We start from the raw sequence: 16,465 nt of genomic DNA on the forward strand, positions 1-16,465 counted from the left end.
GTTGAGCATTCTTTCATGTGTTTGTTAGCAATCTGTATATCTTCTTTGGAGAAATGTCTAGGTCTTCTGCCCATTTTTGGATTGGGTTGTTTGGTTTTTTGTTATTGAGCTGCATGAGCTGCTTGTAAATTTTGGAGATTAATCCTTTGTCAGTTGCTTCATTTGCAAATATTTTCTCCCATTCTGAGGGCTGTCTTTTGGTCTTGTTTATGGTTTCCTTTGCTGTGCAAAAGCTTTTAAGTTTCATTAGGTCCCATTTGTTTATTTTTCTTTGCAGAGAAAGCTTTTGACAAAATTCAACACCCATTTACGATAAAAAACCCTGCAGAAAGTAGGCATAGAGGGAACTTTCCTCAACATAATAAAGGCCATATATGACAAACCCACAGCCAACATCATCCTCAATGGTGAAAAACTGAAACCATTTCCACTAAGATCAGGAACAAGACAAGGTTGCCCACTCTCACCACTATTATTCAACATAGTTTTGGAAGTTTTAGCCACAGCAATCAGAGAAGAAAAAGAAATAAAAGGAATCCAAATTGGAAAAGAAGAAGTAAAGCTGTCACTGTTTGCAGATGACATGATACTATACATAGAGAATCGTAAAGATGCTACCAGAAAACTACTAGAGCTAATCAATGAATTTGGTAAAGTAGCAGGATACAAAATTAATGCACAGAAATCTCTGGCATTCCTATACACTAATGATGAAAAATCTGAAAGTGAAATTAAGAAAACACTCCCATTTACCATTGCAACAAAAAGAATAAAATATCTAGGAATAACCTACCTAAGGAGACAAAAGACCTGTATGCAGAAAATTGTGACACTGATGAAAGAAATTAAAGAGGATACAAATAGATGGAGAGATATACCATGTTCTTGGATTGGAAGAATCAACATTGTGAAAATGACTCTACTACCCAAAGCAATCTACAGATTCAATGCAATCCCTATCAAACTACCACCGGCATTTTTCACAGAACTAGAACAAAAAATTTCACAATTTGTATGGAAACACAAAATACCCCGAATAGCCAAAGCAATCTTGAGAACGAAAAATGGAGCTGGGGGAATCAGGCTCCCTGACTTCAGACTATACTACAAAGCTACAGTAATCAAGACAGTATGGTACTGGCACAAAAACAGAAATATAGATCAATGGAACAGGATAGAAAACCCAGAGATAAACCCACGCACATATGGTCACCTTATATTTGATAAAGGAGGCAAGAATATACAGTGGAGAAAAGACAGCCTCTTCAATAAGTGGTGCTGGGAAAACTGGACAGGTACATGTAAAAGTATGAAATTAGAACACTCCCTAACACCATACACAAAAATAAACTCAAAATGGATTAAAGACCTAAATGTAAAGCCAGACACTATCAAACTCTTAGGGGTTCAAGTTCTGACTAAAACCTTTATACGTGGCCTTGGTCAAGTGACATCACTTCTCTGGGGCTCAGCTGCCTAACTTATGAAACACAGACAGTAACATCTACTTTGTATGGGGAAGACTGTAAAAATGCTTCACGGTTACTGACAACATAGGGGCACTTAAATAAACAGTAACTAGATGACCCATAGAAGTTCAGACTCTGGAGTTTTAACTAAGTTAACTACAGTCAGACCCCTTAGATTTCTACCATGAACCTTTATTGGAGTTATATAAAGACAACAGTAAACTAACATTTATGTACCAGTGTGGTCTCAATCATTCCTACCAAGATTCTGAAAGGTAGATGTTATTACCCCATTTTTATGAAATCTCAAATACAGGAAGGGATCTTCAAGATCACATGAGAAGTTTCTGACATGTTTTAACATATCTGATCATAAGAATATGCAACTTCCTGTGTTTCCCTCTTTGCTCTGCCTGCCAGAAAACTCAAGAGTGAATTTATGTGCTTAGTATATATTCGCAACCCTGTTAGCAACAGTGACTGGTGGATTTCTTTTCTGGCTTTCTATGTATATTTTATTAATCTTATTTTAAATTGGTTATAAACCATCACAAATGAGGTACTATTTCTTAGCTAGCTAATAAAGAAGCTAGTAATAACTAGGATTTGTGTCACGTGATTCCAGGCTAGGCACCCTCACATATATTTGACATACAGATATCCACACTCTCCAAATATGCTTTTTTTCACTTGTGTTGAGCTTTGATTCCACAATTTTATGAAACGGTTGTTAGCCTGAAGTGATGAGTCACCTGTGTCTCGACGCAAAATTGAGATAGTCCTCAAAAAATTCTAGACTCAAAAATACTTACAGTAATCTCATTGGAATTTTATCAGGTATATACACTAATTTATAATTCTTATCTTAATGTAGTAACCTATCTATTATTATCAAACACTAACTCTGGTAATACCTTTTGTCTTAAAGTTTAATTTCTCTGATATTAATATAGGCACTCTAGACTTCTTATGCTATTTCCATGGTGTATCTTTTTCCACCAATTTACTTTAAACTTAACTGTATCTTTATATTTAAAGTTTATCTTTTAACAGAAAATAGTTGTTTTTTTAATCCATCCTGATAAACTCTGATTTTTAATTAAAGTATTTAGTCCATTAACATTTAATATAATTAAATATGATTAGCATGATATGGTTGCATTTAGAGCTACAATTTCATTGTTTGGTTTCTGTTTGCCCCCTCTGTTTCTTGTTCTCTGTTCGTTCTTTCCTGCATTCTTTTGGGATCATTTGAAAGGTGTTTAGGATTCTACTTTAATTTATCTATTGGATTTTTAGTGATAGTTCTAAGCAGTAAAATATACATTCTTGACCTTTCACAGTTTACTTAGAGTTCATTTCATACCACCTCATATAAAATCGAAAACCATGCAACTGTATAAGTCCATTTACTATGCAGCCCCCTCATTATTTATGCTATAATTGTCTTATGTATGACATCTACACACAGCACATTATAAGCACCACAAGGCAGTGTTATGATTTGGCTTTAAAAAGTTCTGTGTATTTTAAAGACACTGAGATGAAAAAAATACTCTTTTATATTTACAATCTCTGACATTCTTCATTCCTTCCTGAAGATTTAAGATTCCATCTGGTGTTATCTCACTTCAGCCTGAATAACTTCCTTTAGCATTTCTTGTGATGTAGGTCTGCTGGCAATGAATTCTCTTAGTTTACTTTTATCTGAAAATGTCTTTAATTAGCCTTCATTCTCAAAGGATATTTTCACTATATATAGATTTCTGGGTTAACAGGGGTTTTTTTCCTCTCTTCAAAAACATCATTTTAGTTTTTCTAGACTCTGTAGTTTCTGATGAGAAGGTAGTGCTAATTTAAAGCACTGTTTCCTGGAAGGTAACATGCCATTTTTCTCTGGCTATTATCAAAATTTTCTCCTTATTGTTGGTGTCCAGCGGTTTGAATGTGCACAGGCATAGTTTTCTTCAAATTTATCCTGTTTGAGGTTCACTGACTTTCTTGATTTGTAAATGTATGTGTTTCTTCAAATTTAAAAAATGTTGGCCGTTATTTCTTCAAATATTTTTCTGTCCCATTCTCTTTCTTCTCTCCTTCTGAGACTCCAATTACTTGTATGTTAGACATTTTTACTTATGTCACACAGGCCCCTGAGGCTCTTTTCATTTTTTTCTGTTCAGTTTTTTAAATCTTTTTTCTTTCCGTTCTTCAGAAAGAAAATTTCTACTGCTCTATCTTTAGGTTCACTGACACCTTCTTCTGTTACTTCCAATGGATGTAAGCTCAGTGAATTCTTATTTCAAATATTGTATTTTTCAGTTCTGGAATTGCCATTTGGTTCTTTTCTGTAGTTTCTATTTACTTTGTTTTTACTCATTATGAGTGTATCTTTCTGTCCTCATTGAGCATGGTTATAATAGCTGCTTTAAAATCTTTGCTAATTCCCACCTTTGGGTCATCTTGGAATTAGTCTTGCCTTTTCTCTTCAGAAGGGGTCACATTTTCTTGGTTCTTCATATGCTCTGTAATTCGGGGTTGTATCATGGGAATGTATGAATGCGAATATTATGGAGTAAAGACTAAAATCTGTTAGACTTCTTTGAAGAACACTGATTTATTTGTTTTAGCAGGCAATTAATTCAGTTATACACAAATTGAAAACTATCTCTTGGGTGGCAGCTCAAATCTCAATTCAGTTCTTTCATCTTTAGCTGTGCTACTTTATATCTGCTCCACGCGTTCGTGGTTCAGGGGTCAGTCAAAACTTTGGGTAGTATTTATTCACTGAATTGGGAGCCTCCCCTGTCTTCCTCTCTCCTTTCCAGAATTCTAGCTTCATTTTCCAGTGGCTGTGGTTGCCCTGAACCCTGTTCTTTGGGTCTTCAAACCAAAAAGAACGTGTTTTTTTCTACTGGAATTAGTCACCCCAAGTGACATTAATTAACCTCAACATGTCCTCAGTCGAAAAGCTGTAAAATGGGGAACTCACTCTGCACTGGCCCCTGCTTCCAAATGTTGAATCTCAATTCCCTTTCAGAATCTACCTGCTTATTTTCACTCTCTAAAGCTTTCAGGTAATTTTCCCCCCATACTTTATAGTTGCTATCTGTGAAAATGCCAGGTTCAGTAGAGTTCACTTAGCCATACTAGAAATGGAAACAAGTAAAAACATATAGGAAATATTCCTTTGCATTTAGCAGTTTCTCTCCTCAAAATACTCAACCTCCATTCACTACCTCACCTAGTGATATTGGGCTTTGGTTTTAACTAGAAACATAAGTCACACTCAGAGCTTCCTTGATCATCCTGCCAAATACATGAGGAGACTTGGAATGAAAGTACAGCATAAAGTTAAATGATAAAATATAAAACATCAATCAGATCTGGCTCTTACACTGGCAGCATGTAATCTCAAAGCAATGAGGCTTGTACAGGATCATGACTACCAAAGATTATCTACATGGTACTTTGCCATGTTATTTATTTTACCTTAGTTTTTTGGTCTCAGATATCTCTATATCTTGCCTCATTGAAAACTGCAATAGGTAATATCCTAAGAGAAACAGAATATTGAAAATGATATCCTTAAACACCAATACAGAATTCGTAAGTGCACATTTCCTGCTGATAATAGTTCTTACCATTTTTTGAGAGTTTCTGTACACCAGGTATCCTGTTAATCATTTTATAAAAATCGTCATTTAATCTTTTATAACCATTCTATGAGGTAGTTCCTGTAATTAGCCTCATATTATGGAGGAAGACACCACAGCTCAGAGAGGTTAAGTGCATTAACTGAGATCACACAGCAAATAGCAGAAATCTGAGTCAGTCTTTTTAAAGAAAAGAGACAGCAAAGTGTGGGACTTTGGAATCAATAAGCACATGCCTTTTACTATGAGGAGAGAAAAGAGAAGTGTTTCTAAGCAAAGAGAAATAAGTGGAGATCCTAAAACTCAAAGTTATAGCCTATAATTCCTCCTTCCGCTAATTATTAATATTAAAAAGCCCCTCTTTCAGATATATATATTTCATATTGACAGCTTTCATGTTAAAAAGAGCCTTGCTTCAGGGCTCAAAAACACTAAACAGAACCATAACACAAGGATCAAACAATCCCATGCAAAGCTCATAATAAAGAAACACGTAACACCAGGGTTCCATTTCAGCTCATTTCATTTACTGTCCTTAAACCTTCTGCATCTTCCAGAAGAACACTCTAGACGGGAAGGTGATTCACCAGAAAGAAATCAGGCACATTAAGAAGTGAAGATGCCTGACTCATCCCTCCATAATCTGCATTTGGTGAGTATTTCTAGAAAATATAGCAATGTGTCACAGTCCTACAAATTTGAGGGGCAGTCTTTTGCATGAATCCATGAGTTTCAAGCAACTGTGGAACGAGAATAGAAAACAGGGCCAAGAGTAAGTAAGCAGACAATGTAAAGTGGAAACAGGAGACTGGGTCTTGACTGAAAGCATACAAAATCTTTGTGTTCTGACACATGGGGCTATTCAATATTTATATTTATTACACACGCTAACTTCTTTGTTGAGACCTCGGAATGGGAGATACTATGAGGGGAGTAAAGATGAGAAGGGGTGAGAGAAAAGGAGAGGGGTATACACAAATGAGTTCTAGGGAGGGATTAAATGAACACTGTCCACTGACATCATCAAAACTGGGGAAGTTTTGTCACATTAGCACATTCCCTTCCTTTATTGCTATTTTTTTAATGTATATTAAACTTATCCAGTGAAACCATCCAAAGACATACAAAGAAGAGTAATTATTTTGCCCTATCCTCAGGGCTTTTTATAAGATTTATTCTTCACTGTCCCAGCGAATGCCACTAGGATTTCCTCTGACCAAGAACAATCCTTTGCTATTTCAGGAGATACGTTTCATATCAGCGTGTCCTCCTGCTACTACTAATGTCATTTCATCTCCACGATCATTCTCAAAACCATGCAAAGCATAACAACTTGTCTTTGTAACTGCTTAACCTTACTTTTTATACATAAAAATTATTAAATATGTGTAACTGTCTGGTGGAAGGGAGAATAATATAATAGCATGTCAATCAGGTAACAGTAAAGCTACATTTCATGAAAGGGAAGGTAATGCTTTCTCCAGAAAGTGAAGTCATCACTCCTTTATTTAACTGACATAATATTTATACCCCAAGTTTTAAATGGCAGCTACAAATAGAAATCAGGAGAGGGTAAATTCTCCAAGAAAATTGAGCCCCAAAATTTTACCATTTTAAGAGTTCTATTTTATATGTACATAGAAATCTTACTACTATTATGAGGATACCCATAGTAGGTCAGTTATACCTAACTCTACGAAAAATTTTAAATTAAGTAAACGCTACCTCTCTGAATACTGTTACCTCCTCAGAGCGCTCAACAGCAGGGTGCATGGAGTTTTACAGAGGGTCTCAGCAAGCAGGCAGTCCTGGGATACCTACACAATAAACAGAAATTCAGATAATCATTTCTGCAGTGATCTAGATGGCTTATAGTACAACTTCATTACGGACATTCACCGTGAAAACTGAGCTAGCATGACAGCATTGGTACTGTTAAAAGGGTAGAATAAAGGCACATGTGCAACTTCTAAGTATTGTCATTACTCTGCACAAGAGAGATCACGATTCAAGAGTGGCTTAAGTGACTCCTACAAGATCACATAAAGTAAGGAGTAGAATGGTGCTTTGACATTCCATCTTCCCATTTCTAGTCCTGGGCTGTTCTGGCTGCATTATTATTTGCCCTTCCTCAGAGCCAGCCAGTCCTGGCACAGGGGTTTTCCATTTTGCCTAAAGATGAGGCCAACCCAGAAGTTGGTAGGAAGAGTACTTTTCTGGTTTTGTAGCAGTCTATACCAAAGCATCTGTCTGAAAGGTATTTTATGGGTCAATCTACTTCCTTTCCTTTGAAACCTTGGTGTCCATGAGAATCTGAGGGAAACTGACAGTGGAAGGAACAAGGGTTTTTGGTCCTACTGACCTGAGTTTGAATTCTGGTAATACATTTACCATCTCTGTGTCTTATACAGCTGCTTAACTTCACTGAGCCTCACTTTTCACTTCTGTCAAATGGGCATAATAATATATGAAGGGTATATCTATTGATAGAGTAATTTTTTTAAAAATTCATTTATTTTATTTATTTATTTTTCACTGTTGGGTCTTCATTGATACACGCTGGCTTTCTTTAGCTGTGGAGAGTGGGGGCTACTCTTCGTTGCAATGCATGGGCTTCTCATTATGGTGGCTTCTCTTATTATGGAGCACGGGCTCTAGGGCACCCGGGCTTCAATAGATGTGGCGCATGGGTTCTGTAGTTGTGGCTCGCAGGCTCTAGAGCGCAGGCTCAGTAGCTGTGGTGCACGGGCTTAGTTGTTCCACAGCATGGGGGAACTTCCCAGACCAGGGCTTGAACCCATGTCCCCAGCATTAGCAGGTGGATCCTTAACCACTGCGCCACCAGGGAAGCCCTGAGAGTGTAATTTTTTTAAATGAGGATAAAACATCAGATAGCACAGGGGACAGGGAGAAGTGGGCAGTCATCTGCTGCATATTTTGAAAGAGGATCCGAAAGGATTGGCAATGGACTGAAGGGAGAAAGATAACACCTAATTCCTTGATAATACATAGAATTAAATTAGAAACCATAACAATTTAACTTACTGATCATCAGAAGCAGTAATCTTCTCAAATGCCAGACCAGACAAAGATAGTGGCAACATACGTAACAGAGAATAAGTAACCAGAATGTATAAGGAACTCCAAAAATCAAGAACAAAGATGAACAAACATATAGAAAAAAATGGTGGTTCAAAGAAGAAATCTCAATGGACAAAGAACATAAAAAAAAAAAGCTCAGACTCACTAGAGGAAAACGCATATTAAAATAATGGAATTCCATTTTTCTTTTACTAGAATAGTAAACATGAAGAAGACAGACAAAATTCAGTGTTGTCCAATAAGTGGAAAAAAATAACATAATACTCTAGTTTACTTCTGGCTGAATCATGAATTGGTATCATCCTGGTGAGCAATTTTACTATATTTATCAAAAGTAATACTACATATATCCTACAGCTTACTGATTCTTATTGCAGGGTATACTGGGTTCAAGCAACATGGACACAAGGAGACATATACTAAAAAGATTATTGCAGTGTTTTTTTGTTTTTGTATAGCAAAACTTGGAAATGACCTAAAAGTTGCATTGGAAAGGGAATAGGCAAATAAAATGTGCTATATTTATAGGATGGAATATTATGCAGCTGTTAAAATCAACTGATTTTATAGGCATCAATACAGATAAATGTCATAAATACTGTTACATTAAAAAAGCAACAAGAAGGAAAGATTTAAACAAAATATTTAAACAAAATAGTATATATTGGTTGTTGGTATATATATGTGTGTACATAAAAATATAAACAATAGACTAGTTAAATATTACATCCTAAATTTATGGTAGGGAATTTTCAGCAGGAGATACAGGCAGCTGAGAGAGTGAAGGGTGGAAGGAAAACAGGATATGGTAGTTAAAAGGGAATTTAGTTTCATCAATAATTTCTTTAAAAAGAAACAAACACACAAACCAGAAGTAAATTTGACTAGACATAAACAGATGCTCCTTTTTAGATAGTAGAAATACAGATGCTTATTATACTACCTTTTGTGCTTGTCTGTATCTTTAAATTATTCTCAAAATAAAGGAAGTAAGAAAAAAGGGAGGGAGGAAAGAAGGGAGGGAGAGAGGGAGGAAGGGAGGGAAGGAGGAAGTAAGTTAGCTCATCATCAGTTCCGGTGTGCACTTAAACTGGTCACAGATGGTTGGTTTCTTTAAGGATGAATCTCAAAACTGTTTTCATAATCAGTGAGAAGGATAGCGATTCCTCCCAGGTTGGCTCAGCTCGGAGGACTGAATTTAAGTTCAGCCAGCAGAGGGAACCATCTGTCATCTGGAAAGACACTCAGCCCTTAGCCAGGAGAACCCCTTCAGCACACACCAGTGCCTCTGGAACCACGGGGAAGAGGGAACATGCATTTACAGACAAAGTAAACTGAGAGCACACCACGGACATCTTTTCAACCTTTCTAAAAGGTTCGTTGTAATTTTACAGAATCAAGGGAACAATATGTTTGATTAGTTCTTCAGCCGACTTAGCAATTTTGCTTTTTCCGTTTCTCTCCTTGAAGCAAGTTTGCCGTTAACCTTATATGTTCTAGGGCTTGAGATTAGATTCTTCCGCCTCCAAAAGAGAATTTTTGCTTTAAAATAAAAGTTAGCTTTAAGATAATTCATTTTTGCCAGTAATACCAAAAGACGCTCGTTGAGATGAGGAGGTCATTCTTTAAGGAGGCGAGAATTGTAAAGAATGTTCCGTCTCTTCCTGGAGGGAGAATCTGTGGAGGAAAAAAGCTTGCAGGAAAGTTCAGTAATCATGAAGTAAAAGCCCCAAAAGACTTCCTCCTGGGCCAATACTGTGTTTAAAAATGCCTTATCTGTACACTTCCTTGAGAAACCTTAAGGCCTTGAAGAAGCAGTTAGTCAAACCCTTAAAGGAAAATCTGGCAATCCCTCTATCTTTACATAATGCAGCCAGGAGGCAAAGGGCACCAATTCAAGGCCGTATATGCCTCAATTGCTTCGCCCCATCACAGCCCTGATATTTAAATTTCATCCTTTTATGTGTGTCATCCTACAGATGGGATTTGGGTTGGTTTCTAACAATAAAACAAACAAGGTAGAAAGGGAATGTTATGAATAAGTTACCAATGTAAATGTGCTATTTTGTGGCTTTGAATTTGGGTGATGATAAACATGATTCTGCACATGGAAATTAGACTTTTCAGAACTACTACACAGAATCATTTAATTTGTCTGAGTAAGTACTTATAATAACGTGGCTGCTCTGCACCGCAAAAAACATTGGATTTTCAAATGAACAAATGAAATATGTGATAACTCCTTATAAATGGAACTGCAGCAAAGGACATTCAGTAGCAGATCCTTTTGAGATACTAAAACAAAAGAAGTTGGATTTAACATGAGAGACCTGAAGGATGAGAAGGAGGTAAAGAAGAGCTAGAGGATGGCCTTCTGGGGAGAGAGAATACAACATTCAAAGGCAGAGTATATAGTGTCTTCATTGTTATTGAAAGTCAGTGCAAATTGTCCATTGAATGGACCATTTTATAATGACTTTTTTTAAATAAATTTATTTATTTATTTTTGGGTGTGTTGGGTCTTCGTTTCTGTGCGAGGGCTTTCTCTAGTTGCGGCAAGCGGGGGCCACTCTTCATCGCGGTGGGCGGGCCTCTCACTATCGCGGCCTCTCTTGTTGGGAGCACAGGCTCCAGACGTGCAGGCTCAGTAGTTGTGGCTCACGGGCCTAGTTGCTCCGCGGCATGCGGGATCCTCCCAGACCAGGGCTCAAACCCGTGTCCCCTGCATTGGCAGGCAGACTCTCAACCACTGCGCCACCAGGGAAGCCCTGAATGGACCATTTTAATTGAACAACTATGTATCCAATACCTACTATGCACCAGGCACTGTGCTGAGCCCTGGGACATAACAGTAAGCAAGACAGATATGAACCCATGCCCTCAGTCTTTCCTCCTGATACTTATTCCTGTTTGAAAACTGCACTAAAGTCAACATTCGCTTTGTAAACCAGTAAATTCCACCTTCAGTTTTGATCCGAAAGAGAGTCTACCAGCATGGAAAAACTGTAGTGCTTTCTCTGGTCAGACAAAGAAGGCTACATAAGCTAGTAATTCCCTTTCAGCCTTAGGGATCAGGAAACCTACAACCAAATTTAGTTCTCTCATTCCATGGACCTACCAACTTATACTAGTAAAGATGGTCACATTTCTGTCTTATGGTTGTTTTAGTACTTGCACACTACCTTTGATTTAGTAAACAGCCTCAAATTCTTTGGGAAGTTGGTAAAAGAGGGGGAGGGAGGGAAAGTAGAAGAGGAACATAAGGGAGTTTCTTCAGGTCCAAAGTGCCTTTTGCAGTTTTCACAGCACCTTCCACAGATGCTGAATGGAAAGCACTTAATAACTTTGCATTGATGAATGGATCAATGACGAATACAAAGCTTTCCTGGCTCAACTTGGGTTCCATTATGGGGGATGGGAGGAAGTGAAACTTATTTCTCTCTAATCTCCAGTTTGAAAGGAAGAGCTCAAAACAGTAGGTGAAAAGTTTAGCATGATTGTCATTGTGAAGCAGCTCAATAACCAAACAGAAGAGCCATGGTAACCACAAGAAGAGAGGGGTAAGAGGATTTTACACTGATGTCTAAGTAACAGGAAAAAATGTTAAGGTTCTTTATGACAAAATGGAAATATATTTGCAATTCTATTTCCTGATGTTCTCTCACTTATGTTGGGGGAAAAAACTGTTAGTCCTTTTGCTTTAAAACTCCCCATTGGGAAAATTAAACTATAATCTATCTGGTTAATTCTAGGAAGAGGACGAATAAATTTAAAAGAAGTTTAGAAGACACCCACTTTATCAATATCAGAGCATTGTGGAGTTTGGTCTTTTTCATAGCTAAATCCATCCCATTCACACAAGAAAACAACAAATGTTGCATTCAAGGAGGTATTAAAACATCTCATCCCTGTTGTTAGTCCAACATATTAATGAGACTTTCTGAATTAATCTCTGATCACGAACTGTCTGTTGACGTGATATAACTGCAGTAAATAGTGTACAGCTTGCTTCAAGTAGCTACGACCAGTTCCACGATGCTTCAGTTCTTTGACAGGTAGAAAATTAAATCATTCTGTATTCACCTAAGATTAAATCATTTCTGTATTCTCCTAAGACTGAATCATTTCTATATTCCTCAGAAACTCTTAAATTCTAACAAGTACATCACTTCCCCAACTAGTTGATAAACAGAAAAGAAAATATTATTATGGGATGGTACTTGAGGAAATAGTTAAAAGGTAAAACTCAGAAAACAAGATTGTGAAGATGTATGATGAGGAGATTCTCAAAACGGCAAGGTGAGGGAAGGAAGGAGTTGCAGCTGAATAATGCATGTTTTTAAAAGGTAAGCTATTCCTTAAAGCAATTACCAAAACGTGAGAGTTCCTTTCATGGTTCTCAACCTTATACTCTGAAAGGGAACTTCTTATAATGCAAGACTAAGAGAGCCAATTACTTCAGCACCAAGCTACATCCTAAATCTCTGGACTTGGCAGTTCAAAAAAACTCTTGGAAAGTGTTCTTATAAAATCTTCACTAACAGCTCTGACTTTATAAATGTAGATTCTAAAAGGATGAATGAAAACTAACCAATTAGATAGCAAAGTAGAGAAGAGAGAGCACTGAATAAAAGACCTACCAGAGTTTCAGTTATACCTCCACGACTAACTAGCTCTGAGACTTAGATCATATTTATAATAAAAATCATAATCATGAAAAATTAATAATCACACAGCACATAGTGTGCCAAGAGCTTCCCATACATTATCTAATGTAATCTTTATTACAACCTGAGAAACTTTCATGGAGTTGAGTAGCTTGTCCAAGACCACCCAGCTGCTTTGAGGGGTGGGATCAGGATTCGAACACAAGCCTCTCCAACCCCAGAGCCCAGCCTTTAACGATCCATTCTGCAGACAAGTTCAGTAACCGCCTAAGATGATATAAAAGGCTTCTATCAGCAATGAGGTACTAAAATTTATGAGGCAAGATAGGATAATGGAAGAAGCTCAGGTTTTGAAGTGACTTGTGGCCCAGGAGAGCAGCTTCTTCTCTAAGCCTTGGATTCTCAGATAACACTACTCACTTTACAGGCTGTCCTAAGGATTAGAGACAATACTAGAGCTACTAGCCCACAGTAATAATAATGATAGCTAACATTAACACAATGCTTACTATGTGTCAGGGGCTAAGCCTTTTTCACACAGTAAATCATGCAGTCACAATGACTTAAAGAATACTATTGTTTTTATTCCTGTTTTACAGATGCGGAAACAGAGGCAAAGACAGTTACCAGACCTAAATCACAGTTACTAAACTGAAGATCTGGGATTCCAATCCAGACAGAATGACTCACTCAACGAATCATACATATTGCATATTGGACACATACTGATACATGAAAGACCTCTGCTGTTTCCCAAAATCTGTGTTAATCTCACCCAGAGTTCAAGATAAATTCAGCAGAAGAGAACAATCCATATGGACATCCAGATGGTCTGCCTATTTCTGGCAGTCAGCCAATTATACTTAAAAAAGAAAGCAAAACAAAACCAAAAAAACCCCTTGACTTCAATAGGAATTAGCTAGAGAGTGACACATCACATATATCATAGATACGTATACACATATATGGCTAAGCTTTTCTTTGTTCTGTTTCCTGGCTGATTGCTTCCTTCATGTTGATATCCTGTTGCTTTCGTTTTACATATAAAACCACCAAAGCTCCATAAAAGTTACTTTTCTGCTTTCAACCTGGGAGAAATTCAGTCTCTTACTCTCCTAAAACATTATTTTAATAACATATTTTATTTAACCTAGTATATAAAAATATTATTTCAACATGTAATAAAAATTAACAAGATACTTTACATGTTTTATATGAAGTACAATATTCAAAAATCTTAATATGTTTTACATTTACAGTTCATCTCAAGTCAGACAAGCTATGTTTCAATGCTCAGTAGCCACATGTTGCTAGTGGCTACCATAGTGGACAACACAGGCCTAGAGTGACTGGCTTCCTGGTTGGTATTTCTAGGTCTCTTTTCTTGGGCTGGTCAAAGTCCCCAGAAAAGTGTCTTTCAATCTCGTGCCTAGCTGCCATTGTTCTGGGATTTAAGTGTGGGAAAGAGTGGAAGCCCCGTTATGCAGACTTTCACTTAATCCCCCTGTTTTCATCACCATAGCTCTGTCCTCAGCTATGCCCAGTGACCCCAGTCACAGATCCTGTGCTTCACCCCCCTCCAGCCTTCCTTCTGGGGAGTGGAGGAACGGTGAGAGGGACAGCTCCCAGGCTATGAAGGTTAGGCAACGACTCTGGGGATCTAATATTATTTACTGTTTTTTCAACATTCTTTTCGTATTCCTTCACTCTCACTTTTGTAGATTTATAATGCCACTAATTCCTTAGATTTCACATTTTTTTCCTTCTAAATCAGTCTCTGGCCTTTTTAGGCAGCTTCTACAATTACACTGTTATCTTCCCAATTCTTTTTGTTCACGTGTCCCCCCTTTTTAATTAAACTTCTTATTTTGAGATAATGTTGTTAGAAAAAAATACAGAGAGATTCCATGTACCCTTTACCCAATTTCTCCCAACGGTAACATCTTGCAAGTCTACAGTACAATAGCACAAGCAGAATACTAACTTTGATACACTCAAGATACAGAATGTTTTCATCACCATAGAGATCTGCCTACCGCCCTTCTATAGCCACACCCATCGCCCTCCCACCTCACACTGACTTAACCCTTGACAACCACAAATCTGTTCTTCATTTATATAATTATGTCACTTTAAGAATGCTATATAGGGCTTTCCTGGTGGTGCAGTGGTTAAGCATCTGCCTGCCAATGCAGCGGACATGGGTTTGAGGACTGGTCCTGGAAGATCCCACATGCCGCGGAGCAACGAAGCCCGTGTGCCACAACTACTGAGCCTGCGCTCTGGAGCCCATGAGCCACAACTACTGAGCCCATGTGCCACAACTACTGAAACCCATGCACCCTAGAGCCCGTGCTCTGCAACAAGAGAAGCCACCACAATGAGAAGCCCGCGCACTGCAATGAAGAGTAGCCCCCGCTCACCACAACTAGAGAAACTCCACGTGCAGCAGTGAAGACCCAACACAGCCAAAAATAAATTTTAAAAAAAAGGAAGAAAAAAAAGAATGCTATATAAATGGAATCATACAGTATGTAATCTTTGGGAATTGCCTTTTTTCTCCCATTGCCTAAATCTCTGAAGGTTCAGTCAGGTAGTTAGTTCCACGTTATCAATAGCTCATTGCTGAGTAGTGCTCTGTGGTTTGGATATACTACTGTTTCTTTAACCATTCACCCAGTACAGGTCGTCTGTGTTGCTTCCAGTTTTTGGCTACTACAAATAAATCTACTATGAACATTCATGCACAGGTTTTATGAGAACATAAATTTTCATTCCCTCAGGATAAATGCCCCGGAGTACAGTAAGTGAATGTTTAGTTTTATAAGAAACTGCCAAACTATTTTGCAGAGTACTGGTACCATTTCACATTCCCACCAGCAATATATGAGTAATCCAGTTTCTCTGCATCCTCATTAGCATTTGGTGTTATCACTATTTTTTTTTTAAGCCAGTCCAATAGGTATATGGTGACATATCTCTGTGGTTTTAATTTACATTTCCCTGACGGCTAATAATATTGAACATATTTTGATGCACTTACTTGCCATCTATAAAACCTCTTCAGTGAAATACCTCTTCATGACTTTTGTCCATTTTCTAATTGGATTGCTTGGGGTTTTTTTTTACCATTGTTTGAGAGGTCTATATATATTCTAGATACTAGTCCATTGTCAGATATATGGTTTGTAAATACTTTCTCCCAGTCTGTATCCGTCTTTTCATCCTCTTATCAGGGTCTTTTAAAGAGCAAAAGTTTTAATTCTGATGATGTCTAATATGTGATTTTTTTTCCTTTTATGAATTGTGTTTCAATGTCAAGTCTAAGAACTTTTTGCCTAGCCCTGGATCCCAAAGATTTTCTCTTATGTTTTCTTCTAAAAGTTTTATAGTTTCATGTTTTACATTTAAGTCCATTATACATTTTGAGGTAACTTTTACATAAGGTATAAGACTTAATTTTAGGTTCATTTTTTGCTGATTGCTCCAGGATCATTTTTGAAAAGTCTCTCTTTTTTTTTTTTCCCATTGAGGGATTTGTACATTTGTCAAAAATCAGTTGGGAATATTCACT

The 16,465-nt window shown here is 37.4% G+C and overlaps 1 protein-coding gene across 11 annotated transcripts in view; it reads right to left on the bottom strand.

Annotated features, from left to right (window-relative positions):
* Positions 1 to 16,465, bottom strand: part of FHIT (fragile histidine triad diadenosine triphosphatase) — a 1,509,753-nt gene that overhangs the window by 1,087,233 nt on the left and 406,055 nt on the right. For 8 of the 11 annotated variants that reach the window (XM_036870236.1, XM_036870232.1, XM_036870230.1 and 5 more), the window contains one exon: positions 6,848 to 6,939. In XM_036870236.1, the coding sequence (XP_036726131.1) occupies positions 6,848 to 6,895 (48 nt within the window). In that variant the 5' untranslated portion in view covers positions 6,896 to 6,939. Of the gene's footprint in view, positions 1 to 6,847; positions 6,940 to 16,465 lie in introns of those variants that run through there. The other 3 variants (XM_036870237.1, XM_036870239.1, XM_036870240.1) reach the window with 2 other exon arrangements.

This window comes from Balaenoptera musculus, chromosome 11 (assembly GCF_009873245.2).
Source record: "Balaenoptera musculus isolate JJ_BM4_2016_0621 chromosome 11, mBalMus1.pri.v3, whole genome shotgun sequence".
In the NCBI taxonomy this organism is placed as follows: domain Eukaryota; kingdom Metazoa; phylum Chordata; class Mammalia; order Artiodactyla; family Balaenopteridae; genus Balaenoptera; species Balaenoptera musculus.